Here is a 13175-nt window from a genome sequence, read left to right as displayed (position 1 = left end):
TGACAATAAAGGTAAGTAATTAGCCGAAGACTAAATTAATGTTCTAGCTACTAAAATGTGTATTAAAATGAGCCATTTGCTAATTTGGCAATGGACAGAGTGAGCCTTTGATATGATAAGACGTGACATGACATGACATGACATGACATGTGATGGGGTCTGATATGATGTAATATATGATAATTAATAGATATAGTCTGTTAATGTGCTCGTATCTACTGCACTGTATCGTATAGTGCAGTAGATACGAGCACATTAACAGACTTGTCATTCCCTTAAACCATGCAGCGCGGTGATCAATTACTGGGGCGAGTTGGTCCGGTACATAGTGGACATGGGACGAGTGTGCTTCGCTAAAAATACTAGACTGGTTTTACTGGGGAATTCGGTCTTTTTCAAAATGGCAGCTTCCACAAAAAGTCACGCTGTTAGCAAAGAGTTACCAAAACATATATCACTTGATCCAGATAAGCAGAAAGAATTTGAGACTAAAGTAAAAGCGGTAAAGAAAAAGGTAAGTTTGAGATAATCGTTAAAGATATGTGTTATATATTGGTTTACCTTTCTTGTAAACAGAGTTTATTATCCTGGCGTCATGACGTGTTATCGATACAATTAAAAGAAAAAATCTATATATGTTGGTCTGGGATCGATCTCTGTCGGTGGCCTATTGGACTTTTTCTCGTTCCAGCCAGTGCAGCACGACTGGTATATCAAAGGCCATGGTATGTGCTATCCTGTGGGATTGTGCATATTAAAGATCCCTTGCTTAGTTGCTACTAATAGAAAAATCATGATGTAGTAGGTTTCCTCTCAAAGACTTTCAGAATTACCTAATGCATGGCTGTTAACTGTCTGTCGTGAGACGGATTTCCATCGTCAGAGAAATTGTGGAAATTATTTTTGCAGGCAGGTTTTTTTTTTTTTTTTTTAATGAGAATCACTTAGGCCGTTTTCGGTTTCCATAATGTCAACCCGATCGCTTCGGACGTTTTCTTTGCTCCACTGACCCCCTTTAGGGACCCATCCCAGGGTATAAACTACTATACATTTTGGGGCCGGTGAACGGCCCCATTCCCCCTAACGTAAATTCCCAATCCAATATCAGACTTTCCCCCAATTAGACCCTTCAACCCAACAGTTTCCGAATAAAGATTCCCAAAGTTGCTCTTATCGTGGACACATGAACTCATAAAAATGATTACAAATTTAGGCTAATGTTTGACATCCAATAGCCAATGATTACTAAACCAATGATTCACTGTCCAATGATTCACTGTCCAATGTACTCTATTGGTGTCGTTAAACAAAAACAAATGTTAGTAAGTACTATAGTCTATAGTCCTTCCAATAGGGAACACCTTTTTTCATACTATGGAATTTACTCAAAGTTATTTATTTGTAAATTGCACAAAACGCTTACTCTTTTTCTTACGTCAAACCAAACTGAAATTATTTACAAAAAATATTTTCATATGAGGGTGAGATGGACTTTAGGTTCACATCCCTGTACCAGCTCGCATTTGGAGCAAGTTTTAATGACACCCTGAGTAGGTGTTTTAACGTTTGTCACTTTCTGGTGTATACTCACAGTCTCAGTATCTTTCATTAACAACTAACCACTAAGGTGTTCGAACCTTAATTGGATATAAGCACGAAAATTAAAAATGAAATGAAACTCTACATGTAATAAGACCAAGTGTTGATATAACTATGATAGACACTGAAACTAGGGTAACCGAATCAGTTACGGCTGAGAAATAACTTGTAACCTACGAAGGAAGGAAATGTTTTATTTAACAACGCACTCAACACATTTTATTTACGGTTATATGGCGTCAGGCATATGGTTAAAGACCACACAGATATTGAGAGGGGAAACCCGCTGTCGCCACTTCATGGACTACTCTTTTTCGATTAGCAGCAAGGGATCTTTTGTATGCACCATCCCACAGACAGGATAGTACATACCACAGCCTTTATTACACCAGTTGTGGAGCACTGGCTGGAACGAGAAATAGCCCAATGGGTCCACTGACGGGGATCAATCCTAGACCGACAGCACATCAAGCAAATGTTTTACCACTGGGCTACGTCCCGCTGCCTTGTAACCTACGAATCAGTTATGCTGACTACAGCTTGTATCGAGGGTTAATACTTAATGTTTGGCAAAATGAAAAGAAAAGAAGTTTGACTTTCGTCAGACCAAAGTTCCAGAATTGATACAGTGATGCAGCTGGTTTTTCTCTTCCCATCCCCCCCATCCCATGGATTGCACAGAAAAGGTGGGTGTATATATTTCTTTAAGAAGTCCTCGTCTGTCTTGGTCCATCCTCTATTGCTTTGGTACCGTCAGTATTTTCCGTTACATTTTCCATAGCCATGGCAATTTTTATTACTTCGACTTTGGCTGCAAATATTTTTAAAACAAGCCATGCTACTCATTCAGAACAGGACCTGTTTTAGAGAAAATTAAAGAAAGCTAATAGTCCAAGCTAGCATAATTACAGACCATTTTGGCTTCAAATATGGTTTTATGTCCTAGCAAGAACAGCCTGGCAAAAATGTACGTCATACAGCGGGAAATAAAATTTTAAATGTTTTATTTTTTATTTTTTTATTTTTTTAATCCTATTGCCCCGTTTCCTTTCTCTCCTTTGAATTCCATCTCATTTCTTCCCGATCAGGCAACTCCTCCTATCTTTCAACTTCTTTTGCTGTCCACCTCCACATCCCAGTCATCGTCTCTCCAACCGCAACATGTGCTTGTCTCTTATGCCACACACCTGCCATTCCCCATCAGCTTTTAGCTGTGGGCTTAGTCTGACCACTTTGGGGAGTGTTCAATAGTCACTTCTGGCATTGTTAAGAGGCACTTGTAAACCTACTATGCACCCCTACTACCGGCAGTCATTAGTTAGTGCCGCAAGAGGATAAAAATCAGGTTTCAGCCATAGGCAAAAATCCTATGTTTTCATTACAGTTATCTCTTGTCAGTAGAGAGTGATGATAAGTGTCCAATGTCTGTTTAAACTCTAACACAACAAAGTGTTCAGGTTAAAGTGTTGTTGTTTTTTAAACCAGTACTCTCAGTCACTATTATTGGTATATCATATCAACGGCCATGGTATGTGCTGTCCTGTCTGTGGGATGGTGCAAATAAAAGGTCCCTTGCTGCTACTAATTAAAAAAAGATTACCCAATATTGGGCAAATTGCATCATTATAATATAACAGGAACCCCGTCAGTGGAACCATTTGGGCTATTTCTCATTCCATCCAGTCCACCGTGACAGGTATATCAAAGGGTGTGGTATGTGCTATCCTGTCTGTTGGATGGTGCATATATATATAAAAGATCCTTTGCTACTAATGGTAAAATGTAGCAGGTTTCCTCTCTCAGACTGTCAAAATTATCAAATGTTTGACATCCCATAGTTGATAATTAATAAATCAGATTGATAATTATTATCATCAGTGTGCTCTAGTGGTGTTGTTAAACAAAACTTTAGCTTTATAAGTTTGATTTCTGTTTCAGAAAGACAATGCGAGCTTGACTCCTGGTGTTGTTTACCTCGGACACATTCCCCATGGGTTTTATGAGAAGGAGATGACATCTTTTTTCTCACAGTTTGGAAGAGTTACCAGACTGCGTCTTGCTAGAAGCAAAAAGGTACGTTCACACACCAGGGTTCCTGCCAGAGTCTACGGACAGTAAAATTATGTACCCTAAAATCTTGGAAATTAATGGATATATTGTTTTAATTTTTAAATAGATGGTAGTAATATAACTGTTATTTATAATGGTGTGCAGACAGGATGTCAACGGACCAAACATTTTCTGGGTTGTTTTTTTTACAAATTATGTACATGGTTTCTAGATTATGGTGGTCCCACTTCCATGGCTAGTGATATTCAATGTTGGGCTAGTAAATAACTACTACTGCCATGCCCAACAGCTAGTGAAAAATAAAAAGAGTCAAATGTTGCAGTTGAGTCTATTTTGTAAATATGAATATAATCCTGACCCCACCGGTTCCTAGATTATGGTAGTCCCATTCCCATGGCTAGTGATATTCAATGTTGGGCTAGCAAATAACTACTATTGCCATGCCCAATGGCTAGTGAAAAATAAAAAGTCAAAATGTTGCAGTTAAGTCTATTTTGTAAATGTGAATATATCCTGTCCCCACACCAACCTCCCAATGTTTGTGTTTTTAAGCTCTATCTCCCCTTTTAGGTGACATATCTGATTATAACTATTATTTAGTAAACTTGTATTAACTTAAAATAAAGTAGGGCTAGTTAATTTTTAATTGTGGCTAGTAAACTTTTTTAAATCACTGATCCCATGGCTAGAGGATTTTATCAAAAATTCTAGAAGCTTTTATGTATAATCTGAAAGTTGCCATTTTGATAGTTGGCATTTCTTTCCACGGACATTTTGTCCTACATCCATTTATAATTTGTCAAAGCGTATGAAATGCAGTGTCCAATTGCAAAATATTTTAAAGCCATAAGCACTTAGTAGCGACACTTATGGTCTGTTTTGTTTTCATTAGGTCTCAAAGACAGAAAGAAAGAAATGTTTTATTAGGTCTCAAATTATTTTCTGGCAGAAAGCCTGCACATTCATGAAAATAATTCAAGAATGGTCGTTCAGATCAATAATAGTTGCTCTGGGTGATCAGAAAATTTCACCAAATTATCTTTAAAACAAGCAAAACCTATAACTATTTTCCAGCAAAAAATCAATTATCACACAATTTTTTTCTCCAAATTAAAATAAAATTCGCCAGCTGTTCTTAAAATTCGCAATTTTGTGAGTGACAGAGCTAACCCTGCTATTGCTTTTTCTAATGACGTCACTGTCTAATGACATCATTAGCTTTGCACCAGCCTCAGTGGCGTCGTGGTTAGGCCATCGGTCTACAGGCTGGTAGGTACTGGGTTCAGATCCCAGTCGAGGCATGGGATATTTAATCCAGATACTGACTCCAAACCCTGAGTGAGTGCTCCGCAAGGCTCAATGGGTAGGTGTAAACCACTTGCACCGACCAGTGATCCATAACTGGTTCAACAAAGGCCATGGTTTGTGCTATCCTGCCAGTGGGAAGCACAAATAAAAGATCCCTTGCTGCTAATCGGTAGGAGTAGTCCATGTAGTGGCGACAGCGGGTTTCCTCTCAAAATCTGTGTGGTCCTTAACCATATGTCTGACGCCATATAACCGTAAATAAAATGTGTTGAGTGTGCGTCATTAAATAAAACATTTCTTTCTTTCTAATGACATCATTAGCTTTGTAGGTGTTATTGTCTATTTGATGCTAAAAAACCCATTGTAATTACCCAATCACTTCATTAATTTTTTTCATTGTGTAGGATTGCAAGATAAATAAAATAACCATTTATTGTCTTTATACTGCTCATTAAATTGCAAATCCAGCCTTACAGAGCGTCTCAATATTCACCATTCCAGGGCTTCTAGATTATGTTAGCCCCACTTCCATGGCTAGTGATATTCAATGTTGGGCTAGTAAATAACTACTATTGCCATGCCAGAAGGGGCTTCTAGATTATGGTAGCCCCACTCCCATGGCTAGTGATATTCAATTTTGGGATAGTAAATAACTAATATTGCCATGTCCGATGGCTAGTGAAAACAAATTGTCAAAAGTTAAGTCTATTTTGTACATATGAATATCCTGCCCCCACTCCCCAATCACCCAATGTTATGTTTTTAATCTCTATCTTCCTCTTCCTCTGATTATTACTATTATTTAGTAAAATTGTATTAACTTATAGTAAAGTAGGGCTAGTGAATTTTTAATCGTGGCTAGTAAAAAAAATTAATCACTGATCCCATGGCTAGTGGATTTTATAAAAATTCTAGAAGCCCTGATGATTCTAACCGGTAGCAGGATACAGCCGGTATCTCAAGACAATTCTCTATTTATATTTTATGTTTTTTTCAGACTGGGGCTTCCAAAGGATATGCATTTATTGAATTCAGGAGCGAAGACGTGGCTAAGATAGTTGCTGAGACGATGAACAACTACCTGATGTTTGAGAAAACTCCTGAAATGTAAGAGTTTAGCTGCTAAATAGTTCTACTTATCGGAGACGTTTGTAAATTATTGCTCATCACGATATAAAAAACATTTTGTTGTTAAAGCCTGAGAAACCATCAGTTTGGATCTGTACACAGTATATATCAGATATGGGCTGAAATAATCTTAATTGGTGTGTATATATGCAGATATTTATCATACCATAGCATGATTTAAATATAAAGCATTATACTGATCAGGCCCCATGCTTATAAACCTTAAAGTCTAAACTTTAATAAAGTTAAGACTTTAACATCATAGCAACGCCATTCAAATAGCATTACGTTAAAGTCTGGACTTTATTAAATTCTAGACTTTAAGTTTTATAAGCATCGACCAGCAGTTGCAAAACGAAATACTAGTAGGCATTGGAACTGACAGAGTAGGAGTTGGAGGTTTATCGAGAGCTACAGACACTCAGTAATGGGGCATGTGGGGGGAGGGGGCTCTATGGGCCGGAGTCTGTTACCACAGAAGTGTGCAATGTAGTCCACCTGTAATGCATATAGTTGGTGAAATTGTTGGCCCAAGAATAGAACAAGTATGACCGAGTGGTTTTCTGTTTTAAAAACAAGCTATTTTCCGTTTCATGTTTTTGTAAATTCTGTTTCATTTCCATTTCAGACTACAATATGCAATTAACAATTGAACTAACACAAGTTGTGACAAATTAAAGTCCGAACCAAATTGTTAGCAACTACAATAAATTACTCTCCTACCTTTAATTGCCGATACATTTCCCTCAAATTTTTAGACACAAGTTGTAACAAAACCATTACAGTGACACAGATTCCACATACGAGACTGTATGTTTAATGATGTTGCCAGTGTCGACTTCGCTGAGATAGCATAGGGAAAAATACATGCAGTTTTCTGCCGTCTGCCATTTTGTTTCCTTATGGAATACTCTTCAAGAGGAGTGAAAGCCTACAAAGTATGTGTCATAATTAATATACAATCTAGTGGTATAATTAAATTTTTTTTAATAATAATAAAATTAATATGATGTCGCTGTTTGTCATTAAATCAAAGTACGCCTACATATTAGTAGCGAAAAATCACATCAGGAGCAAAGGCTACAATTATAATAACTACATAAAGCATGATTGTCCAACAGTTAAGTGCACTGCACTTAGGGTTCACAAAACGTAAACATTTATTTTTTCATCTCTGTGACAGGCTAACGTCGTCTGCAAATTGAAGTATGCACATGACACAGCAGAAATAAAGTAACATTGCAACGTTCAGCCAGCGGTTTTTTGCTAAACGTTTCCAAACACATTTTGGTTGGTGGTTCCAGAAATGGTAATTCGGTTTAATGTGTAGCGTAAAAATCTGTCCTTCCAAGACAGCGTTAGCGACAAACCGCTGGCTAAACTTACTTCTGAAAAAAAAACCTGTCCCATCTGCACAGATGCAACAGACTAAAGCAGTAAACCAGCCCCAAGTTCAGCCAGCAAACGTTTTGCTAATGTTCGCGAAGTTTTTTATTGGTTCCCAATGACACCATTTGCTTTACCGTGAAGTGCATAATCCAGTCTAGTGTTTGCCAATAGTACTGCGCACGGGTCAATCGTCAGTTTACAGAGTGTGGCAATAGTAAAATAGTATTAATTTTTTTAACTTCGCGGAAAATTGTAATTCCGTTTCCAAATGTAAATTCCGTTTCACAATGGGAATTCCGTCCGTTTTCCGCGATCGCGGAAAATCACTGGGTCTACTGTGCTCATGAATCAAAACAAAATATATTTTAAAAACAAAGGCAATGAGCAGTAGGCCTAATGGACGCTGTATTCGTGGGAAACTCAAAGTTTTCCTGAAGAAATTAACCCATAGTAGCCGAGCTATACATTCAGACAAAAATATGAACTGGAGTCTGTGGCGAAAATAGACGTCGGAAATGAGGGTAGTAAACGTCGCATGCGACGCACGGTGCCCTGTTTTGCAACCACTGATGGACCCAGGGGTGCAGAAATTAAAAATATTTCACTAGTCTGCCAGAGCAGAATCAACTAAAATTTACTAGCCTGCCATAATTTCTACTAGTTCGCCAGCCTATATAACAATATATTATTGTTTAACAGTACTATAATGTACACTGTTTTCGCTTCAATTGATATATATGTATCTCATGACTGGTGTATGAAAGCTTTATGGTATGTACTGTCCTGTCTGTGGGGAAAATGCATATAATCCATGTGCAGGGCTTACACTGGGACGAATTTTGGTTTAGCTAATTTACAGATCTACAGTATGTAGAGTTGTTCCTTGTAAATTATCAAAAGGTGGTTAATTTAACGATTATTTTATTAACCAAAGACTAAATTGTATAGCCATTTTGTGTAAACATTTGCAGTTGGCTAATCTGGCAATGTACAATGTATGTGACAACAGCAGATCTTGACATGTGACCGAGTGTTGAAGTACTTGAGACACCAGGGAACATTTTATTTTCAAAACCTTGATTAGCAACCAGTCAATTGAAAATTGATTAGCAACTACTATTTAATGTTTTAAAATTGTGTAGTGATCTCTGAAGGTAGTACTAAACCAAATAACTTCCGGCTGGGTCAAAGTTCGAGGTGCACCCAACTTATGATAGAGAAGTGAACACCACAAGTCCTGTGATTGGTTATAAATGTGAGTGTGTTGGTTGTAAAAAATAATAGTTTCATCTGGGTAAAACAAATGTGATATTTTATTTCATCTAGTACCAATGTGTCAAGTAGCCTTGTGCTTGAAACATGTATGGGGTACCTGTAAAAAAAAGTACTCGAATTTTGTGCGAAACTAGGGTAGTCATAGATACTACCCGTTATCTCAGAAACGAGCAGCTTGACCCCCATTTTTTTCTGATTCACTTTAAGTGTAAGTGGTGGTAGTATTTATATCTGTGGCGTTTATGTCGGTTGATACGTTGCAGGTACTAGTTTTAGCCACATATGTTACTATTGTCGTCTATGGGATTTGATTTGGTAGTATACATATACCCTGAAACTTGTGTTGCGAATCGTGATGCGATACTAAACAAAATGTTCCCTGATCTCATGAAAATTTTGGCACTTATTTTACATTGACAGGACTAGCTCTGGGTGAGCAAAACATTTCGCCAACTCGTCTGTTAAACTTCAAAAATTGCAGAAATCAACAGTTATTTTCTTTAAAATGTCAATTATTACATGAAATTATTTTTCGCCAAATTAAAATAAAATTCGCAAACTGCTTTCAAAATTCGCAGTTGACGAATTTGGTGAGTGCCAGAGATAGCCCTGATTTGTCAGCATAGTAATACATTATTAACAAGAATTTAATTATTTGCAGGTCAATTTGTAGAAAAGTCGATTCATGATGAAACATTCAAAGGGTGCAAACGTCGCTTCCGACTTCCCAAAGCTCATCTGATTTCCAAGCGAAGGCACAACACTGTGAAATCTGCAGCAAAAGAAAAAGCCACCAGGAACAGGTTTATGAAGAAACAGAAAAAACGCTTCGAAAAGTTGGCAAAAATGGGCATCGACTACAAGCTAGAGGACATAACCCTTGTGAAAGTAAGTGCTTAATCAGTTAATGACATCAACAGCAAGGTGTATACATTAGAAATGTGCCTGATGCATGGTCGGTCTAGGATCGATCCCCGTAGACAAATTAGGTTATTTCTCATTCCAGCCAGTGCACCACGACTGGTGTATCAAAGACTGTGGTATGTGCCATCCTGTCTGTAGGATGGTGGATATGAAAGATTCCTTGCTACTAATGAGAAAATATAGTGGGTTTTCTTTCTAAGACTATATTTCAAAATTAGCAAATGTTTGACATCCAATAGCCGATGAGTAATAAATCGTGTGCTCTAACTTTGGTTTTCCCGCTATTTAGTAAAGCGCTAACAATACATCTGATGAACACAAAATGGGTTGGGTATAAATCAGACGAGGGCCTTGTGTACATATGAAATTTAATTTTATTTAGATGAAATTAGCGGGTGAGCCTCAACTCCGACATGCATTTAAAGCCGAATATACCGAAAATACCACTAAATATCAGTATGTGTTATTACCAAATACTGTACCAATACCAAAGTAAATCCCCCCCCCCCAAAAAAAACACAAAATACTGATATCGATACCGAACGTCACCTTTCAATACTGCCCAGCTCTATTTACCCAGGGCTTCTAGATTATGGTAGCCCAACCCCCATGGCTAGTGATATTTAATGTTGGGATAGTAAAAAACTATGATTGCCATGCCCGACGGCTAGAAAAAAAAAAAAAATTCAAATGTTGCAGTTAAGTCTATGTTGTAAATATGTATATCCTGACCCCACCCTAACCTCCCAATGTTAGTGTTTTTAAGCTCTATTTCCCTTTTTTGGTAACATATCTGATTATTACTATTATTTAGTAAAATTGTATTAACTTAAACTTAAAGTAGGAATAGTGAATTTTTAATTGTGGCTAGTAAATTTTTAAATTACTGATCCCATGGCTAGTGGATTTAAAATTTGTTTCTAGAAGCCCTGATTTACCACGGGGCTACCTCCTGCCCACATTAAAAGTGGGTAGAAGTAACGTATCAGGGTTTCTGTCAGAGGGTACAATGGGTATGGCGCCATTCCTAAATTGTTTGCAGATTTTAATAAAAAAATTTTAAGTTAACTGTTTGAGAAAATGAATGACTCTTATCATTTCTGTATGATTTTCTTAACTCTAAACCCTAAACTTAACCCATTTTCTTTCTGGGGGAGGCCCCCATACCCCCTGTTGACTATGGTTGCATTCAATTCCATGGGGGGGGGGGTGGGACGTAGCCCAGTGGTACAGCGTTTGCTCAATGCGTGGTCGGTGTGGGATTGATCCCCATCGGTGGACCCATAGGGCTATTTCTCATTCCAGTCAGTGCACCATGACTGGTATATCAAAGGCTGTGGTATGTAGTACTGCCCTGTCTGTGGGATGGGGCATATAAAAGATCCCTTGCTGCTAATCGGAAAGAGTAACCCACGAAGTAGCGACAGCGGGTTTCCTATCTCAATATCTGTGTGGTCCTTCACCATATGTCTAATGCCATATAACCGTAAATAAAATATGTTGAGTGCATCGTTAAATAAAACATGTCTTTCTTTCTTTCAGTTCCATAGCGCCATACCCAAAAATTTCTTTCTGTCAGAAACACTGATTATATATTTTCCTTCTGTATATTTTTATTTAGAAAACATCAAGTGAATCGGACGAAGTGGAATCGGCTAAATCGATGAAGACATCTCCAGAACTCGACACATCACTCAAATTGAACACATCTGCGGAACAGAATGCAACACCCAAACTGAAGACAACAACACTGACACCCAAAAGTGCGAGCACTCCTAAAGGAGCCCTCCCATCTCCTCAGATGGATGCCAGTGATGAGGAGATCTCCTTTAAGACTCCTCCAAGCTCGGTGAAGTCACCAGCGAAGGTTGCTGTCAAAAACAGCTGGAAAAACTTAAAACGCCTTTCGAAGGCGATGCCCACTCCCGAGACTGTGAAAGTTGGTGACGGAGGAGAGGTCCAGGTGTTGAAGGAGGATAGTAGTGATGAGGAGATCTCCTTCAAGACTCCTCCAAATTCGGTGAAGTCGTCCAAACTGCGTCGGACGTCCAGCGGTTCTGTGTTAATAAAAGAAGACACACCGAGGTCATCCCGCTCTGGGACGCGGATGATGGAAAAAAAACTGGATGAAAATAAATCATTGGCCTTAAAGAAATCGTCAGGCTCGAAGAAAACAAAACTAGGTGTTGAGAAATCGTCATCAGTGTTAAAAATGAAGAAAGCGCTGGCGTCAAACTTGAAGAAAACTGGTTTGAAAAGTTCAAAAAGATTGAAGAAGTGAATGTCTAAAACTTAATTGTTTGATGAAAATTTAAATTAATGAAACTGTCCTGTATTAAAATGTGTTCATGTTTGTATTGTTTCATGAAAATTTAAATTAATAAAACTGTCATGTATATAAAAAAAATCATGTTTTGGGGAATAAAGAATAGTCACTTCTCAGTTTCATTTTGTTTTGTGAATTATTAATGTAAGACTAATTTTTAAAGGCTTGAGTTCATAAGAAATTCTGTTTTATGTGCAAATATATACAGGTAATAAAAACAGTTACAAAATGAATGTGTAATAAATATTCAGACGTCACATACGTTGTTTTCGCTTCCTATTTATTACACTCATTTATTTTGTGTAAAACAGTTTCGTGGTATGTACTTAAAATATACAAGTGCAATAAATAAGAAGCAAAAACAACGTATGTGAAGTTCTGTATTTGTTAAATTCCTTCTATTATTTTTTTTTTTTGACAAAAACTGTTTTTAATTTAACATTATAACTACACTTTTTTAAACACCAACAGACACACATTGTCTGCCCACTTCACTCTTTTTCTTGAAGAAAAAGACGTCAATTAGTACATCTCCGTACAAATTGGTGTTGGTAATTAAAATAGCAATCGATACACAAGTGTATCATGTATCGTATCATCAGCAGTAGTGTCGTGATGCATTGGTGTACAGTGAAACCCTTCTAAACCGGACAGCCATGGGACCAAAACAAATGTCCAGTTTTAAGAGTGATTCGGTTTATAAAGGTTACGGTCTGCCCTGCTTTTTAAAAAGGAACTGTAAAATGTTCGGTTTTGAGGGAATTACGATTTACAGAGGGTCCGGTCTTAAGAGGTTTGTGATATACGTGTGGGATTAAAAATGTTTGTTTTTGTTGAAGTTTAACTACACCACTAGAGCACATTAATTATTAATTAACATTTTTCCTAATGCAGCAAGATATCTTTTAGATGCACCTTTCGTGGTGGTGCACTGGCTGGGATGAGAAATAGCCCAATGGGCCTACCGACGGGGATTGATCCCAAACTGACAGCACATCAAGCGAGCGCTTTACCACTGGATTACGTCCCACCCTCCAGTCACAATATAAAGTCATTGTTTTACTTTAGTTGAAAAAAAATAAGAACATGCATCATTAATCGTTTTTTTGTAGGATCCCACAGACAGGATAGTACATACCACAGCCTTTGGTACACC

The 13175-nt window shown here is 37.6% G+C and overlaps 1 protein-coding gene across 1 annotated transcript; it reads left to right on the top strand.

Annotated features, from left to right (window-relative positions):
- Nucleotides 1–396: 396 nt before the first annotated feature.
- LOC121385257 (MKI67 FHA domain-interacting nucleolar phosphoprotein-like) lies at nucleotides 397–12131 on the top strand. Its single transcript, XM_041515863.1, is given in 6 exon segments — nucleotides 397–514; nucleotides 3538–3672; nucleotides 5975–6070; nucleotides 6072–6084; nucleotides 9431–9657; nucleotides 11315–12131. Coding segments are annotated over 6 exon segments (1245 nt in total). The 5' UTR covers nucleotides 397–400; the 3' UTR covers nucleotides 11975–12131.
- Nucleotides 12132–13175: the final 1044 nt, after the last annotated feature.

The sequence above is a fragment of the Gigantopelta aegis genome, chromosome 11, assembly GCF_016097555.1.
Source record: "Gigantopelta aegis isolate Gae_Host chromosome 11, Gae_host_genome, whole genome shotgun sequence".
Lineage (NCBI taxonomy): Eukaryota > Metazoa > Mollusca > Gastropoda > Neomphalida > Peltospiridae > Gigantopelta > Gigantopelta aegis.
Note: the sequence above shows the minus strand (reverse complement) of the source record. Positions and strands in the feature narration are given on the sequence as shown.